The sequence below is a fragment of the Tenebrio molitor genome, chromosome 1 (genome assembly GCF_963966145.1).
Source record: "Tenebrio molitor chromosome 1, icTenMoli1.1, whole genome shotgun sequence".
Classification (NCBI taxonomy): Eukaryota; Metazoa; Arthropoda; class Insecta; order Coleoptera; family Tenebrionidae; genus Tenebrio; species Tenebrio molitor.
The window spans coordinates 20,132,113-20,152,882 of record NC_091046.1 but is presented as its reverse complement, the minus strand read 5'-3'; the positions used below and the strand labels follow the sequence as shown (position 1 = coordinate 20,152,882).

Genomic DNA, 20,770 nt, shown 5'->3' with positions numbered 1-20,770 from the left:
CACTCGTGGACAACTGGCGACGGGTTAGGAATAACAGAGAGGACGACGACGGTTTTGAATATTTGAGGAATTGATTGACCTTTGTGGTGTTACAGTCGCTTCTTGGCTCTTTTATGTTGCCAATGGAAGAAAAATAAATTCCCTATCCACTAATATTGTAACAAAAATTATTATCTTTTGCTTTAAATAAATTGTCGGCCGAAAATGTTTTGTGTATTACAAGGCCAGAAACAGTTTTCCAAGTGCTCGCACTTGTGCGCCTCGGCTGACGCCTCTACCCATAAACCGTGCTCGCACTCGCACTTGCAAAATAATAGTTTCTAGTCCTGTGATACAAATAAGTATTTCTAAGTGAATAGTTACTTGAAGATGAAAAAGTCTTGAGTTGGCCAATCCAGTCACATTAGTTGATAATCCGAAAAGTATGAAATGGAATTCGTAAGATTATTCCACAGACAATATCTCGAATATCTTTCCCTGGAAAGCGAAGGTTAACAATTTTTTAGGATGTTTACTGTTTCTCTTTTAAAGGAAGGAGTATGCTTAAATACTCGTACTATTGGTTCATGTTAATTATCTTTTTGCAATAATCGCCATAAAGAAGGAAGACACGTTTTTGTGGATGTAGAACTGACAAAAATGCCACTTCTTTCTCTTACTTATTATAGAGCAATAAAATTATCGGATAAAAAAAGGTCTTGTGTAATTACTAAAATAAACATTAAATTAAAACAGAATTGTTGAAACAGAATTTCTATTAAAAAGGGACAAGTACCCTCACTATATGCTTTATTTGCCCTACGGGCTTTCGAATTCCTGATTACAATATAAACATAAAAATAACAATTCCAAAAAATTCATTACCCTTGCCCGATATCGTTTTCTGACGTTTCTGATCTTGTGGAGGCAGCGCGCAGCTTTCAGTTGGTGTTTTCAAAATTCCGCCTCTCTTGTAATATCACTCATTAAGTCATTAAAACACAGGAATTGTTGAAATTTTCGCATTCAAGTGTAAAATAAATCATGCAAATAATAATTACTTGCGGCTTTCAGTGGATTGATACGAGCTGTTCACGGAAAAAAACTTGTCTAAAGGTAAAATTTTCGATTCGGAAATTGTTTTTAGTGTGATTTTTGAGATTTAGCGATATAAAAACATATATTCAAAGAGGAACTAGCGCGATAATACGGGGTGATCAAGAAGGACTGTTTAAGTTGGTAATGCTGAATGGTTTTACTTTACGTAAGTACTTGGTCCAGTAAATTTAACGTACTACATTAATCATGTAAATTATCAATCCAATTGAAATTAACTGCGTTATGCGTCAATTGTTTATTTATTGTATAAAAAGTTTTTTAATTTTCACGAATAAGAGGTTCTTTGTTGTTGGCGCCGTCAAAATGTGAACGCCAAATTTTCCTAGTGTATGTTGAAACATCAATCATAGGCGTGCGTTAATCTGTCAGATTTGTGACATACTTTCACAAACATAATTCGTCAGCAGATTTAATTTATTTTTAAATGATATACATGCCACGACACTTGACCGATGCGGAAAAAGCGAGGGCTGTAGCCAAACTCAGGGAAACTTGTAATAGTTGTAATAGAAAGTTATAGGTAATAGAAATCTTTTCTTATCTCCCATACATATAGTACGCCACTGAACAAAGTTTTATTTAATCTAGACCAAAACAGAAGACGTTTCTATGGCACCAGAAATACCGGGTGATTTTAAATGAATGTGACTTTTTTTCATAGGTTGGTAATATTATTGTTGGTTATTCTGCTTTTTAATGTGATAGTTGACATAAACAACATAGGCGTCCTCGCCTATTTGACACAATTTATTAATCCTCGTTCCTTTCCCTCTCTCTCATTTCGCCGCATCTGTTCCACATGTGCGCGATCGTCTCTCCCTCCTCAAGGCACATCCTGCACATTCTTTCCTCTTCTTCCATCCAATACCCATTCTCTCTGTCCTCGTTCCCACATCTGAATCTCGCCATCATTTTTCTTTCTTTCGCGCTCTCTTTCCCCAGGTACACCGGAATATCCTCTGTTCACGCACCTCTCATACTCCCTGTTGTACCTCTATTCTCTGATTCTCTCCCTTCTCTCTTACTTGTCCGTATCTCTGTCCCTCTCGCTCAGCTCCGCACACATCCATCTTCCTTCCGCTCTCACTCTTTCCACTTCCTCAATGGCATACCCGTTCCTCCTGCAGTACTTCTCTCTCTCCTTCTCATCCGCGTTCTTTTTCTTTTCTCTATAGCACTCAATCAGTATCCTGCACTCTTACCTTCCACCCATTCTGTCCTCGAATTTTGCCGCTCTCTTTCCCGCTTTCACTCTCAACTTGCTCCTCTTGCACTCTTCCCTCACTATGTGCCCTGGTGTTTCTCTGTCCACTCCTAGCAGCCATCTCAAATATTTCTCTTGCACTCTCTCCACCTCCTCTTGTTCCTTCCATCCCCAGATCTCTGCTCCGTACATATGCACGCTCTCTACCATGCTCCCGAACATCATCATTCTCCTCCCGAGCTCACTTCCGCACTTTCTCTCTCCTATTCCTCAAACGCATCCAACTACCTTGTTCGCCTTCCTCACTATCTCTATCATTTGCGCCTTGTTTGTGGCTCTCTCGTTGAAGGTGTAGCCCAAGTACTTAAACTCGCTCACTCTTTCTATCTTACTTTCTTCCCACTTCCACTCGCTCTCCTCATTCTTCTTCTTTCTCTTGTTGAACACCATCATTTTCATTCTGTCCACATTCACTTCCAGCTTTTTCTTTTTCACGTACTTTCCTAGGCTCCAAACTTTCTCCCTGCCCACTACGACGCCCCCGCTTGCGCTTTCCTCAACATTTCGCACACGTCCCCCACGTATATCGTGAACAGCAGGGGACTGAGTGGGCAGCCCTGTCTCACTCCTTTTGTCGTCTCAAACTATTCACCTTCCGCACCAGCCATTCACTTATTCCTCTCTCTCTCATACATTCAAACGTTTTCACTCTGTCAACATTGTGGAACGCCGCCCTGAAGTCTACGAACAATGCGCACATCCCCCCCTTTCTTCCTCAATTCGTTCCTTGTTAAATGGTCCAGGATGTACACATTGTCCTTCTCTTTCTGAACCCTGCCTGACTATCCGGCAACACTCCTTTTTCCTCGATCTCTCTCTTCATCCTTTCACTCTCCTCCATTCACTCAACGCCTTTACCGCTTCCTTCTTCGCTTGCTCACATTCTCTATCCCACCACCCATTTTTCCTTCCTGCACCTTTCGACCCCCTTACTGTCACCTTCTTTGTCGTCGTCGCTTTCTCGATTACTTCCTTCAGCTCTGCCGCCATCTTCTCCACGTCCTGCTCCTCAAATGTTGCTTTTTCTAGTCTCCTCCTGTACTCTTCCACTCTTTGTTCATCCCACACTTTTATTGTCACATTCTTCGTCTTTTCCCTTGCTCCTCCCTTTCCGTTTTCTTCGTAGTTAGTTCCTTCTATAGTTTCTAGAGGGAGATGGTCGGAGTCTACTCTCTCTCCCACTTTCAATTTTTCCACTCTTTCCCATGCTGCGTTATTCACTATTGCATAGTTTATAACTGTTTCCCCTCTGCTGCCTACGTATGTCAATTCCCCTTCTTCATCCCCTTGTTTGTTCCCGTTCAGCACTTCCCATCCATTTTCTTCTATCCACTCCAACCTCTTCCCCTCTGTATTTTCCACCTTGTCTTTTGTTTTTATTCTTCCATCCCCCTTCTCTTCTTCCCAATTTCTTGCTCCTCTTTCTCCTATTCTCCCGTTGAAATCCCCTCCTACGAGCATGCATTCTTCCCTGTCCTTCTTCACTGTGTTCTCGACCCGTCTTGTTGTTGTCCTCATCTCCTTGCTATATACTGTTATTATTTTCCACCATTCGTTTCCTACATAAAGTTTCTTTCCATGCATCCCTGTTATTATTCCCCCTGCAGCTAGCTCTTCTTCTTTTTCTTTCTCTTTTTGCCCATTGTCCTTCCCATTTGTACTCTTTCGGTAGCGTCTTTTCTATTTTTTTCCAGCTCCGTTCCTCCACCTAAGTCTCCACCAGACCCACTACCTCGAATTGTCGTACATAGTCCCAAAATTCTTTCCCTATTCTACTTAATCCCGCTACGTTCCAATATAGTACTTTTACTCCTTCTCTCCCTTTCGTACCTTGTTTCTCTTGTTCCCCTTTGCGCTTTCTTTCCGTTTTCCCTTTTTTTTTGTCTATCTACCTTCTTCTTTATCCTTTGTCTATTTCCGTTGTCTCCTTTTCCTCCATCCCATCTTCCTGCCTCTACTGAAAAACCTTTAGTCTCCCCTTTTCTTCATTCCATCTCCTCTGTACCCCCTCTATGGTTATTTTCATGTACCCCACTTTTGCATCTTTCCCTTCTCTTTTTTCTTCTCTGGCGATGAAGGGACAAGTAAAATTAATTATTTATTAACTCAATAGTTATTTACAGTACGAGAGAGGAAGGCAAAACTTTCGTTTCCGCGAACTGTGTGTTTCCCAAATTTCCAAATACGTTAGATCCAGATTTACCCGATGAAAGAATATGGTATCAACAGGACGGAGCTCCACTCCATTATATGCTGTGATCGTTCGTAGATATTTAGACGAAGTTTTTCCCAATCGATGGACTGTAAGAAGAGGTCAAATCGAATGGTCGGCAAGATCTCCAGATCTTACTCCCTTCGACTTTTTTTTATGGGGATATTTCAAGAGTAAGGTGTATGTAACAAAACTGAACAATATTGAGGACTTTAAGCGACGTATTAGGCATGAAATTAGGCAAATCACAGCAGAAATGTTACAAAACGGAAGGGGTGCATGTTACTATCGATTTGTAATTTGCCACAAAAGAAATGGTACCCATTTTGAACATTTGTTGCATTGAATATTAATCAACTTATAAAACTGGGTTTTATTTTTTTAGCACGTAGACTTTGAAAATATTCAGGAAACAACTAGTGCGTTGTATTCCTTGCGAAGTGACCTTTCAAACGAGGTGTCACTTGGCATACCCTTACATTTGAAAAAAAAATTGAGGTGGTTGCGCACTTCCGGGAGCAGATATACAAAAACCATATGCGCTAAAATGTGGGAAAGGAAAAACAAATAATGACCTGCTTCGGGATTTTTTACAAAAATCGTCTGTTTTCAAATTATCAAGGGTGTTATAAGGTTGATAACGCGCGAGGTCGGCAGAGTGAAACCCGAGCACCTCTGGTCCGAGGGGAGCACGTCAACCGAGCGTATCATTATAACACCCGTGGTGCCTTCAACGTTTAATGTCCGACTGATTTGATTAATTTATACCAATCAGTCAAAAGTTGTTTGCAAATACATTAAACCTGATCGTAACTAAGCAACAACGCCCTAGAAACTGTTATTTAATGATAATGCCCTAGGGGATTATTTCTATAGTAACAGATTAGAAAACTGGGTCATTATAGTTCGATAACAAGTCGTACATTATTAGCTATTTATTATACAAGTGTCTTATAAGGCAAATAAGTCATGAAAGAAATGTTTAGTTTGTTAGAGCTTGCTCTAGTGGACTGATTTTTCTTGAGTTGATTTGCTGTTGAGGCACGAGTGTAATACATAGTTTTACCCAACACCTCTTTCTGTAACAGTTCTTCAATCATCAAAACCCAAAAATTTATAAATGTTAACGTAAGCCTCAACAAATGATTTCATCTGGGATTCCTGTTTCATATAATTCTAATTTTATGTATTACATTTTTTGATGTTCAATAAACTGTTCAATTCTCTCTAAACTGTTTAATTATAAAAAAAGTCCACTAGTGTCTTATAGACCTCATAATATATTCAAAATCGGCATTATTATGACTTCACAATAAACAGGTGTTGGATAAAGTTATTTTTTGTTCGACACTGTCAGAATTTGAGAATTTTCTCCTGTGTGAACGGATTTTGCTAAATGTCACAACTTGTCGAAACGAAACGTCAAGCTAATTTTAAAGATTTTAAGCGATTTGGAGCTCGTTTCACTCGCGTTTTAAATTGACTCACTCATGCCAAAAAAAGCCCAATTTACACACGAAATCGTTAAATAAACTACTATTATCTACAATCGTGTAAAAAGTGGCACTTTTTGCATTGAAAATCGTTGTCAAAGTTGCCGTCTAGTGAACTGACTGAATTGTGCAATAAAATTTTTATTGCACGTTTTTATTGCATAGACCTGTCAGAATAATATAATACAATTTGTTGGAAATGTTTCCAAATTATACTACCCCAAAAACATTGTTATTTATTAATTATTATTATATGAATAACGCACATTGACAGTAATCTTGCAATTGGTGCAACGGTCTGGTATTGGGTGTAGGAGGTACAGTGATGGCATCTTGAATCTTGCCATGACTGGCCGTTTCTTGTAAAAATTCATTTGAAATAGCAATTTCATTCTTGTACTCTTGTATTGGTTGCCTTCCAGAAGAGCATGAAGTACGCTAAGAATACGTTTTCCGTAACACTTTTAGACACACACCACTGCTTGAATTTCTTATACACTAATTCATATTGTTGTCGTGACTTCTAAGGAACCAAACCTGCAACTGCCTTTTCTGCAATGTTTGCTACCTCTGGAGGAGTGCTCGATGGATTGTTTGCTCCGTTATCACCATTATTATCAGACATTTTACCTTTATTTTTCAAAAACAGTAATGGCGACTCAAAATTCTCAAAAATTGTTTACAAGTAGGTTGCTAAACGACGTGGTTCTCAAACGACGTTGGTTATTCATAAAAAATTGAATCAATAATAATTATTTTATACAAATTTAAATTAAAACCGGTGCGATGATCGTAGATAAAATGTTGTAAGACATACGTGTAAAAATTCCTTTATTAAATAGCCGTTCGTACAGTTGGTTGCAAAAAAAACGGGAACTGTCAGAATAAAGTGAAACACATTTTTACAATTTTTTCATAGTGTGAAACCTTCTTACGAGAGATAGATTAGAATTAACGTGAAAATTCAGTGACATTAAAAAAAAATATTTGATAGATATCGTCAACTAGACAATTAATTGACAAATAAACAAAACCAAATTTACATTAGAAAAATGTTTGTACATAGTTATACTATCCCACCTCCACCCGGCGGCACGGCAATTTTGCCGGAGTACATACACTATTACGGATAATACTATCAAGTAATAGTGCAGTGCTTTGCAACATAATTACCGGCGTCTCGCCTCCACATTTTGACTTTTTTGTGTTTTATGTTCTGTGTCAATGTTAAGGAATATACAATATACAATTTTTTTTTCATAACATCGAATTTCAATTATGCGTGAATGAAAACCAGTGAGCGAAAGACAGTGAGCGAAAGTGAAACCTTCACCCACTGGTAACTATGGATATAGACTCACTTTCTAGGGAGATATTTTACCCGACTAGTAAAGAGGGAGAGGTAATGTGCTTCGGTGGGAAGTTTATTTTTTTGTTAGTCCCCCCTGTAGCCATAAACATTGAACAGACTTCGACAAGATTTTCACTTTTGGAATCACTGTTTCATTTATTTAGGAGGCATAGTTTATGCGTAACATCACGCTATCTTGTCAATAGTAGATACAAACCTGACCTGACAACAAATGAGGTAGGAATATGATTATTTTTTGCCTGTCCTAGAACTGCCTCTCTACAAAAAACAGAGATGTGCCAACAGCAAAAGAGACTCCAAGTTGACTAAAATAAATTTTCCTGCAGCTCACATAAACTAAGCAAAAATGAATAGGGAATTTTTCCATTTTTGAATTTTTTATATTTACAGTTTAAAATTTGTAATGAAATGTGTTAGAAATATATGTATATGCACATTTAATGTAACGTTTCAAGTACCTGTCACATTTCAAATTTATCGTGTGTTTAAGAATACGTGGGAAGATTGGGACAATTATTTTGCTTTCCACGAAAAATTGTGGAATTCCCTATTCATTTTTGTCTAGTTTATTACTAAAAAATCGGCCAGGTTGTTAGACAGCAAAAATAATTATTGACATCGCAACAATCAGCGAAAAGTTTCCTTGGACGTTTTCTGATGTGGCAAAGCAAAATTGCGGTCATCCTACCTTGATGGTGCTCAACTCCAATTGGTTAAGTTTAGGTTGTCTTTTCTCGATTATCGCTTGAGTAGGACTTTTTTTCATTAAAATTCAGATTATCACATTTACCCAAATACTCCCTTTTTCCCTGGGGAGGCAGTTCTGGGACACTCTTTGTATTAGTAATTTATTTTTACCTTGACACTGGAGAGATTTTGGAACGTCAATTCGGATTCTTCTCCATTGAGCATAATGGAAACAGTCTGTGCACCCTGTGTATCTGAAAATAAAAAATACATTTATGTATGTATACGTTTTTTTTTTTGTGTATAAACAATAATGGGCTTCATAATCAGAGGAATATTTTTCCTTATCTGATTCATTTAAATATTCGTATAATAAATTGAAACAGTGAAAGAAATTAAAAAGAAATTATACAGTCTGATTTTGAAAGATATTTTAACCTGAAGTACAGTGCGGAATAAAATGATTTACATCTAGTTACCTTTGCATTACCCTTGTAAAAATACGAAATGCCGCTCTACAAAAAAAAAAGAAAGCCTAACCTCAAAATATTCCAAAATTCCAAATAATGTGATTTATTGCGAAGGGATGATATGAATGCAAAGTAGAGATTGAAATTAAAAAGGAGCTAACAAAAGCAAGTCACAGCTAGTGTTCAAAGTGGCCACCAAAGTTTGTTAATTCAATTTAGTAAATTGTAACAATTGTCAATTCGATTGATGACATTTATTGACAGAACTAATAGTTCGGCACTTTACAAAAAAAAGTAGAGCGGTACAGGAAAATTTACATATGCAAAAATTCTAGATGTAAACTAGATGTAAATCATTTTTCTCCCTACCGGTTAGAAATGTAGGCTGTGGATACCTCATTTGAGGTGAGAAAATTTAACTTTCTCGCTAAGGTAAGAAAGTTAATCATGAAATGTTTATGGTAAAACTGTACCAAAATACAAATGTCAAAAGTGTCAAAAGTGAAATAAGTTATTGATAAATGAAAGCCAATTCAATGAAGTAAGTTGGTAGGTCAATCATATAATCTGGAAAATAAACACATAAGCTAGGTAGGTAGATTACTTTACCCTGTTTATATCAAATTTTCGAACAAACGTCAAATCTTCAAATGCGATGACAAGTTAATTAAACAAATAACACAGCCTACTATTCAATTCTCAAAATTTTCGTTTTAATCACGAATATAACCATCTTTTTTGACTTTTTTCAACAAAGTTGTGCCGGTAGGGAAAAAATTGTATTCAAACCTTGTTAAGAAAGTGTCCTTGCAGACCTTAGGCACTTACAAACCTCGTCTACGACTCGGTTTATAATCTTTGCCTGCGGTCTGCAAGAAACCACTTTCTTACCTTGGTTTGAAATATACTATTACTTCACACTGTAGTAAAAGAAGGCAAAATAACCCAACTTGCCTTATACTGTGAGATCATTTAAATTTATAATTAACGTAGGCTATGACTTTAAAATTAGATTGGCAACACCGTTAACACCTTGATTTGATTTGTCAAAGGGACAAATTCTGGATGAGATGTCATTAGCAGTGTTGAACAGAGTTGTGTTCCATCAGGACGGCGATACACCACATAATGCATGCATTAATGTTGCATTTTTAAATGATCATTTCGGTGATCGATAGAAGGGTACCTACTTACTTCTTTCTATGGGGATACATTCCAGACAATGTTAATTTGACTCCACCGGGTACCCAAAAAGAGTTAAGAAAAAGGATAGTGCAAGTCTGTCAGGAAATACCCCGAAATGTTTTACTGAATGCAACGATGGGCGTTACTAGAACAGCATGGAGGCAATTTTGAGCAACTAGAATAGATTTTGTATTGTTTACAAATTTGGTTACTAATCTATTAGGTAATGCATGACAGTAGTGGCTCGTGAAAATGAGAACCGGGTAGGCATTCATTTTGAATTCTTAGTTTTAGAAGTGCCGCAAAAAATGGATTTACTATCAGTATCTTTCTCTATAATTGTTTTTAAATTAACATTACGTTTACTAAACAATGAAACTAATTCTTTAAAATTTACGCGGTTAGAAGATCCTTCGCCTTCATCGTGTCCCCTGCACGAGAACTCCTGCTTACACAAAAAAATTGCAATATCAATTAGACTTGATAGTTCCACGATTTTCTCATACATTATTATTAAACTTTTCTATTTCTATTTTCCGAGCGGTGGCAATGTTTTGTTTACCAAAAATAACGAATTTACAAGCAGAAGCAATATGCTCTTTACTCTTATTGTGCTTCTCTGTGCACACCCTAAATTTTTCAAATCAGAATACCCTGCTTTCGTCCAAATTGTCTCACTATTTGTCACGAACACGAACAGAATACATGGCCAACAAAAAAGTTTTTGAAGTAATTTACTTCCAACAAGCCAATCATATTTCCCGTACCACGAATTAGCAAGTAATTATCAAAGTTTTACTTCGGGCCGGTTGCATAAAGCTTAGTTAACATCGTGTTAGCTAACAAGGCGTCAAGTCGGAAATCGGCCCATTTGATTGGCTGATTCAAATCCAATGTTAAATATCTCCCAATCAGATCGCTTGACAGTATGTTAACTTTAACAACGAATTGACATCGCTTTATACAACCGAGCCTTAGATGGACAGGGCCTCTTTAATTGTAAAACTTATCTTCGTAAGAAAGTTTACAAAATCGGCATTTATTTATTAAAAAATCAACAATATCTTCCGAATTTCTAACATCGACGTTAACAGATCCGACAACCGCCTCTTGTTCTTGATTAGTGATTGTCATTGAGATAGTTTTTATTAAATTGTCAGTTACCGTTACCTAGCATGCATATCGGCAATATTTAAAAACATTCAACGACTCCTGTTCTCTGTTCGAGCTCAACCGCATGGCGCATGACCATGATTAATTTTTCATCCTTTATTGAGGCTTAAGCTTGTTTGACACGATACTAAATTTTTGAGAAAATTTACTAGTAAATGAGAGAGGACCAATGAACGATCAGGATCTGACAAAGACAGACTATGATCCTGATCGTTCATTGGTCCTGTCGAGGGTCTCTCTCATTTTCTAACAAATTTACTACGAAATTTAGCATCGTGTCAAACAAGCTTTAGCCTCAAGTTGCACTTTTTCTAACACACAGAACTAAGAAAAGTGTATGACGGGTTGATGGTATTCAGTTACCAAGCACACGGCTCAGATGGAAAAATAACGAGGTTAATTTTGCCATGCCTCTACGCTACGCTCTGCAGTGGTCAGTTAGGTATATTAACGATGCGAAGGCGCCGAATGCAAAACGCGCCAAATACAAATAATCAAATTAAGACGTGCAACAGTTACATTCTTCGATAATGAATTATTCAAAGTACGAAATAAAAGTGTACAAATACAAATAGTAGTTTATTTGACGAGTTTGTGTGTAAATTGGGCCTTTTTTGGCACGCGTGGGCCAAACGAGTTGAATACAACGTTTTTTTGTTCGACGAGCCCCTTAAAGGCTCCAAATCGCTTAAAACCTTAAAAATTAGCTTGACGTTTCGTTTTGACAAGTTGTGACATTTATCAAAATCCATTAACATAGGAGAAAATTCTCAAATTCTGATAATGTCGAACAAAAAAATATTTTTATATTAAAAAATTCAAAAATTATCACTTTTAATACCCCAAGTGTTCCACTCGGGCCAATTAATACGTTTTGGCATATGCACGAGGCCATATTCGGTAAGAAAATCGCAACTACACGGACATTATACAGTCTGTGCATTCTCAAACTCGAACGTAGACAATTAACATTGTATTGAACGGTTTTGCTGATTCCTGCTCGCCAATTGAACTTATAGGTAAGGTAATGGTATCAATAGAAAGATAAAATTATTGCGCTTGAAATAATACTAATAAATAAGATTAAAGGTGCTATTTTTATTTTAAAATACTAATTTAAAACTTGGCGATTTTTAAATATGACATGCCATGATTTTCAAATTGGACAGCATTTATAAAAAATGTAGCAATTTGTTGGGTTAAGTCAGCGAATTTCGGTAAATTACTGTCAACATTATTTACGGAAAAATGCATAGTTACTCCATACAGATTAAGACAAATTTCTCTTGAAGTAAGTTTATGTACTCGTAAATCGCGGATACTGAATATCCTCAGGAAGTACAAATATCATCCCTACAAGACAGTGTCATCAACAGATTTTTGCTGTTGATGAAGAAAGTAAGAGTGAAACCTGTTATGAAAAACAGGAGTGTGCTAGTGATCGTCGTTTTCTGTCGACAATTTGCTTCACAGACGAATCTACTTTTACACTAAATAACGAACCAAATGTTCAAAACACGCGATATTGGGCTCAAGAAAACCCTCGAGTAAATATTCCTACTAGAACTCGGTATCCTCAAAAAATTCATATCTGGGCTGGGATTTTTAGTAACATTTGAAATAAAGGGAAATTTAAATTCAGCAAATTATTTAGATTTATTATTAACTAAGGTAGGAACTGCATTGTAATTTTTTCAAAGAATTTATAATAAAAACTGCTTAAACTGTTAATTACTTTAATATTATAATTTAATTCTATGATGTATCGAAATAATGGCATAATATCTATAAACTGAATGTACAGTGTTAATTGCCTATGTTCGACTTTGAGAGTGGATACCCGGTATGTACTTCCTTAATTATAAATTTCTGACAAAAAAAAAACAAGTTGTATAACAGAATTATCCTTGACAACGGAAAAAAAATGAGATTTTTAATAAATATGTAAATGATTTTGATTAGCTGAAAAAATTTCCACTTATTAATTTCATGTTGGGTTAGCTAGGTGCAAAAAATTCCAGGAAATCTCAATATTGTTATAGAAACGACACCGAATTCTGTTTTTCTGGTGGCTATTTTTAAGTGTTGTGCGATTTTCTATTAAAAATTATTTTGGTTAGTAAAGTATTTGGTGAGGCACTGCCTCACCTGCCTACCCAGAGAAGCTGCCTCTGAATTGCATGAAGTACATAATACTGTTTTGGTCACTTGATTTTCGATTTTTATTTTTTTTTCAATTGAAATACAAAAAATTTCATTCCTTTAATGAATGGATATTCAGAAGAAAAATTTCCATAAGAACGAATAAAAAGACATACTGGGTGCCTCAAAATTCGCGGAACACCTTAGCAGTACGTTGTTAAATAGTCTTCTTTGTTGTCGAAGCTATGGACCTAGTTCTTACACTAAATGTGGCAACATTTAAAAACATTCTATATACCTATCTCAATAGCCTGCAAATATGTCATTTTTGTTGTATCCATGGAAATGAGAGAGAAAAATCAAAGCCATGTTGCCGTACGTTATTTGAGGTAAAATGGACATAAAATTACATAATGAAGAAAATAATTGCAAACCTGACCACAATCGTTCAGAATTATTATGCCACTGGCTAGTAAAAGACAAATAGTCAAAATTTTTTTTAATATTTAAAATAAATGAGATCAAATCTGCACTTTTTGAGCCCCCATATCTTCAAATTTAAGAGGTATAGAATTTTTTAATTATTTTTCTCATTATTTTCTAACATGAGTTGTTGCGCGAATTTTGGGGCACCCAGTATACAGCGTAGTTTGAAAAAAAGTTGGCTATCGTCTGTAAAAAAATATCGAATCAGATAATGTGTTTTTAGAACAATATTATTTGATGTGTCATTTTAAAGAGTAACAGCCCTTTCACAATGGCGTTAACGTTACGTCGATGTTAAAACGTTAATGTTAATGTTAGATCTAATTACATGTATTTCAGTACTTTTTATAAATTATTTCCGTTGGCTAATGTTAGAATGTAACGTTAAGAATACAGAACATTTCTAGAACTAACGTTAACGCTAACAATATCATGCAACATTAATTTTCATCATAACGTCATTGTGAACGGTCCACAATGAAATACATGTAATTTTGAATTTCTAGATCTAACGTTAACATTAACGTTCTAACCTCGACGTAACGTTAACGCCATTGTGTATGGGCCTTTAGTAAGATACAGCGTCAAAGGTTTTTATTCAGTCACCCGGTTTTCAAATGGAGAGGTAAAACATAGGGACCTGCGAGATGATTTTCAACAATCCCAATTCATACGTTAATTTATTAAAATGACTGCTGGAAGTGACGCTCTTGGATTTCGTGAGGAATGTCTTCTTCTGCAACTAAAATGCAATCTTATCTGAGGCGGCCAAGATTAAGCGTATTCATTTTGGAAACGCCCGAAATCGCGAAGATGCTGCACAACGTTTATAAAGGTTCGTGCATTGGGGAGTATCCTTTGAGGCAACCTTTCACCGTAGATTTTCCGTGCTAGCTCTAAATGTCCACGGGCTTCGCCATAGATCAAAAACCATATCGGTTTTCTCCAGGTTGGTGAAAGACACTTATGATTTAAACTGAGGTTAAGATTGATGTTCTTGTCAAAGTGACTTAATTTTGAATTAAATGACAACAAAAAAAGTCTACTATGATTTTTTTTTTGACCCATTTTTTCATAAAATTCAGTAGTTCCCAAACTTTTTTTTTTTAAACTTTTACTCCCTTTTTCTAGAAAAATATTACCATTTGTATAAAGAATTTGTTAAGTACTGTGTCCCAGTACGAAACGAACAAAATACGCAATATGATTAATTTGAACAAATATCTTTACCTGCCACAAATCTTATTATTAACAAGACCTAATTTTTTTATCGGATAAATTTTTCAATTTTACGAGTTAAATTTGAGCATTTTTATTCTTGTTAGGCCCGAGAGCTTTAGCTCGAGGGTTTAACCTTTGAATAAAAATCCCCAAATATCAACGAGTAAAATTGTCTAAAGCAAAAACGTTTAAGTGAAAATTGGGAAATTTATTAGATATAAAAAATTAGGTCGTGTTATTTTTGGCAGGATTCATTCCAGAATATAAACTTGGTAATTATTTATTTATAATTCAGTTATTAAGAACGCAATTATTAAAAACAATTTGAGAATCTGACAGGAGTAGCATGCAATTTTAATCACTTTTGACAGACGACAGAGTAGGAGGACGTTTTAATCGCGATAAACATTTTTGACTGGATAAAAGCAAGCGCTCTGATTGGCTGAACACCCACGTTTGATGTACGTGGGAATTAATCGTTAAAAATAGATAAAAATAAGCTAATAAATAAGAATAATGTAATTAATTACTAATTCATTAATTCATTAATATTATACAACATATTATAGGTTATGCACATTTCACACTAGAGCACTTTCCATAGTGTTAAAGGCTTACTTTGACGGGCAAAATTTATTGCCCGCCACAGCACGGAATTTCGGGCAACAATTTATGTGTCATTAAAAAAAAACAATGTAGTCTAAGCTTTATTGTCATAAATGTCATAACAATTAATTTTGACTGAACTTTAGTTATTGATTTTCAAAGTTTAATAAAAGACAGTTCAATTTTCGGAAAATGACATGTAAACAAATGTTCAGGATTGATGAATGTAATTTGTCAAAGTGACAAAGTGACAAAGTGACAAAGTGACAAAGTGACAATAATAGATATTAAAATGAGGTTGTTAATACGTCTAGCACCTAAAGCCTATTTCACATTATACAGGTGTCCCGGAGTTGCGAAAAAGCTACATAATTTGTTTGTTATTAAAGATATCAACTTTTTCTTTTTTCTAGATGATAGCTACGCTTCTACTGCATATTCGGAAAATATTGCGGTATATATACAGGGTGTCCCAATATTATAAAAACACTAAAGATACCAAGATAATCAGGTAATATCTGTTCACGTTGGAATGAACATCAGTGGTGCAAATGAACAACTCATAGAAAGTTAATGCCAAATGTGTGCGATTTGTACCACTGATGTTCAATCTAACGTGAACAGGATATAATCACCTTTAACTCAGCAGTGTACTAGCAATTTTGACCAAATTTTCAATTATTTGTACCTCGAAGACGAAAAAACTTTTATAAGAAAATTTTTTTGTTTATGACTTCTTCTCATCGTCACCAATTACCGGGGTATTTTTCCAAACTTATTTCAGAATCACCCTGTATATACAGGCTGTCGTCACATTAATGTTCTTAAAAACCCATAATAAATACAAATTTATATGTCATTCTTACTAGTTTTCTTTATTATCACTTTTACCTTAATTGTTTAGCAATTAACTAGATAATGTGCTATGGGCATCGTCATATTAGATTCGACTTATAGGGGCTCTGCGTTTAAAAAAGTTTAAGAAACGCTGCTTTAGGGAGTGTTTGCTTCAGCTGCATTTCCGAGACATTCACCCAAAATCAATCACATGTCGGCGTACTCATTGAAAATATACTTCGTAGTAACAATCCGTCTTTGTAACCTCAATTAGGTTAGCCAGTGCATTGGCTATGTTGCCGTATAGTCCCAATTGTTGAAGTAGAGATTTAATTATTAATGATTTTAAATCCCAATGACATCACATCTTTCATTCTTTTAACCTCAAACTCTTCAAAGCGATGAGTTGTACATCCAAAATAGATACTTTGGTAACCTAAACTCGTTTGTGTGCAACCGTATGGGAAATGTGCACTTCGCGTACAGAAAACAGGCCGCGAAATCCAAGCTCGCGGCCGTTAAGTATACGTCATTTTAACATTTGATACAAATCGAGCTTCCATGTTTTGTTTTGTTTTGACTTTTAAATTGAATTCAATAAACATTGTACGATGAACTTTTAGAAATAATTTATTATCACACTTACAACATATCAGTCTTCATATTTGTGGTGTAATCTTACAAAATCTGAATTGGTGAGAGTTAAAGTTCGATTTATGTCAATTTTTGTGTCAGGAACGGTCACTATTAGTACAGAATTTTCATCCTGAATGTCATTAATAGACATTTTGGTTAATTCGTCTCTTCGCACAGCCCCTGAAAATGACCTAAAAAAAGTCAGATAATGCAACTTATCATAACAGAACTTAACATTTACCTTCCACAATAAATAAATTCCAGTAAATAAGCCAATACAACATTTTTCGACACCGTTTTCACATTCTTTTTGTTATACCAATCTCTAAAGTCATTGTATAATATATTCTGTAACGAGCTTAGAATTAAAATTCGATCTACGAGTGGAAGATTCCGAGCGCGAGCGTTAACGAGCGTGAGGAACCACAAGTAGATCGCATTTTCATTCTAACCGAGTAACATACTGTATTTTTTCCACGATCAAAAAGTATGAATCAAAAACTAGGGTGCTATCTTAAAATCACTAAAAATCACTAAAATAATTAAATGTTTAATTGTTAAACACTGTTTTGTTGGTTGATTCATCTTTATGGAGTGACCATATTGTGTGATTATCTTTTGTTAGGCCTACTAGATTTTTGTATTGTCTTTTTATAGCACCCTAGATTTTCAGATTCGACTATGCGCTTGCCCGATATCGTTTTCTGTAACGACAACGGTTGCGCCAATATTTCCATCTCACTTAATTTGGAGTCTATGGAAGTTAATCTAGTCGACACGATACAAACATCCCATGACACGATACAAACATCCCGTAAAATTGTGTATACTTCTGTCTTTGTCACACTCACGGCATTTGTCGATATGTCCTCTCTTTTAATTTGGAGTCTCAAAAATGAACAATGAGTTGTCGCTACCTTATTTATCATCGAGAACCTTAGTTTTCTGACGACTGCCGCGCCGCCTCGCGGAGGCAGCGCGCAGCTCTCAGTTAGTGTTTTCAAAATTCCGCCTGTCTTGATATGTAATATCACTCATTAAAACACAGGAGTTTTTGAAATTTTCGCATTCAAGTGTACAATAAATCATGCAAATAATAACTTGCGGCTTTCAGTCGATTGATTCGAGCTGTTCATGGAAAAAAACTTGTCTAAAGGTAAAATTTTCGATTCGGAATTTAGAGAAATATTGGCGCCTCAAAACACCAATCTTTATAAATTGTTGCTATATTTTAAATACAAATGAGTAAGTTCAACGATAAAATTTCGATTGGGAACGTTTTTAGTGTAATTTTTGAGATTTGGCGATTAAAAACATTGGGCCGCATGATTTCCTTTCATTAAAGTTAAAGAACGTCGTGAAATTGTTTTGTCTTTGTCTAACATAGTGCTTGGCATATACTCTCACTTTGTCTAATCAATTACATATTTAGCTAATGAAAGGCTTAACGAGTGGGAAATCATACGGCCCATAGGTATTTAAAGAGGAACTAGCGCGATTTTAACACTACTTATTTGGAACATTCTCATTGCCAAAGAGCAATTTCATGCACAAAATTGCGATTTTTTGTCTATTCTCCTAAAGATCAAGTGCATATTAAGATGCAACGAAATAAAAATGTTTTGAGGACAATAATTCCTAACATTCAATGGTTTTACTTCAAGTACTTTGTCCAGTGTATTTAACGCACTACATTAATCATGTAAATTATTAATGCAATTGAAATTAACTGTGTTATGCGTCAACTGTTTATTTATTGTATAAAAAGTAACAATTAATTGTTGTTTTTTAATTCTCACGAATAAGAGGTTTTTTGTTGTTAGCAAGTACGCATGCCAAATACATGATTAAAATTTCAATTACCGATTCTTTTTTTCGGTATTTTGGAAACCCGGAACACAGCAAACACCTCCCCGATTGATCATTCTTTTCTTTTTTCTAAATAATTTGAATTTCTTACTTTCAAAAAGTCGATTTTACACGTCGTCAAATACGAAACTGTTTGTTTACAAACTGAAAAACGCCAAGCTCCGCCGCTTGGCGTCGCGTCAATCGATGTCGGGCCAAAGCCAGTCGATTAATAAAGTAGCGACACGATTTGACGTTTACATAAAAGGCAACCGTAACGATTTTTTCGCTACAAGAGGCGCTGATATCGCTATTTTGACTGGCTTTGGCATGGATTTATTAGTAATAAATTACTAATTATTACTAATAAATTACTAATTATTACTGATAAATCCATGGACTTTGGTGAACAAATGTTCACCAAAGCCAGTCAAAATAGCGATATCAGCGCCTCTTGTAGCGAAAAAATCGTTACGGTTGCCTTTTATGTAAACGTCAAATCGTGTCGGTACTTTATTAATCAACTGGCTTTGTGTCGGGCAAGCGTATACAAACCTTATACAGGTTGGTCCCGATATAACCTGCCAGAAGAAATCCAGTAATAGGTGACGATGAGTAGAACTCATACACAAAAAATGTTTCTAATAAAAGTCTTTTCGTTTTCGAGATAAAAATAATTGAAAATTGGGTCAAAATTTGCTGTACGCTAATGAGTTAATCAGTTTTAAAAAAGATAATTTTGGTTACTTGGCTACAATTTCTTTAGCAACGGTACCTGTAACACCTATGACATTTGTTAAGTTTAATTTTAAATTTGCGAATCCTTCAAAAAGTTATGAAATTCACAAAACAAGAATACGCCGATTTGCATTTACTCTATGGCGAAACACGTGGTAATTCAAGACCGGCAAGGCGACCATACGGCGAACGTTTTCCTTCCGTCCCGTTATACTTTTGTGGAGCTACATCTGCATTTATGTGAGGTTGGTTCTGACTGATTCCAATACGATGGCGTCCCCGATCCTCCATTTAACCCCTCTGGATTTTAATTTTTGGGGCCACACGAAAGACTTGGTACCTATACGAAGTTGAAATAGATACAAAAGGCTAACTCCAGAAACGCGTAAGAGACGCCGCGAACCAGATTCGTAAAAACCCAGAAATGCTGAATTCTGTTTATCAAAATTGGTACCGGCGTACTCAAATGTGCTTAAATGCCAACGGGAGGCACACAGAACATTTATTATAAAATAATTTTTCTAGTCTAGTTTACCTTTCATTAGTTAGTAGACATTCGCAGTTAGAGTTGAAAGTATGTATGAATAGGTATGTAAAGTGTAAATAAATTTATTCAATACATTATTTTGGCTGTTTAACCACAGTTAAGATGATGCTCTTATTACACACAATTTTGCACACACTACCTCTACATTTATTTACACATTGAGGAACACCACTTTATTTATTACTCATTCATCTCAGTCTACAAAATCAGCTTTTGTACCTAAATAAGCTGGTGAATTAACGCACACAGTGTACAGCATTTTCAATAAATGTCATTAATTTGATTTAGGCCCGGTTTATTCACCTTCGAGTAGGTAAATTTATCTAATCAGTAGTTGCTATGATTTAGAATCTGCTATTGGTAGATCCATGGTAATTACCGTTCAAATAATGTTACTTGAAGGTGAATAAATCGGGCCTTAGTTTGTCAAATTTGAGATTTGTCATAAATGATTCAAGTACCTATGTTGCTTAGATACTGTCATCCTTACAAACACCAACAATTAATTCCTGAATAGGTACGTATTTTTGTGGTCAGCAGTGTCGAATGGGTATGGATAGGGGTTAATTTATCCCCATTATTTTGGACCTAATGAAAAGGAGTTTTTTGGACTTGTTAGATCCTTCTAATGACCCAGAATTTTTTTGGCAGGTTATATCGGGACCACCTGTATTGTTCAAAAGCTTGTCAAAAAAGCTTTCCATCAGTGCAATAATAAATACGGGGTGCCATTTGAAAAAAATGAGTTTTTGACA

General features: G+C 35.5%; 1 protein-coding gene across 1 annotated transcript in view; it reads right to left on the bottom strand.

The window, feature by feature from the left end:
* Rgk3 (Rad, Gem/Kir family member 3) overlaps window positions 1–20,770 on the bottom strand; it is a 110,767-nt gene that overhangs the window by 33,608 nt on the left and 56,389 nt on the right. The window contains exon 3 of the mRNA XM_069062332.1: window positions 8,298–8,380. Coding sequence (XP_068918433.1) covers window positions 8,298–8,380 — 83 coding nt within the window. The remainder of the gene's footprint in view (window positions 1–8,297; window positions 8,381–20,770) is intronic.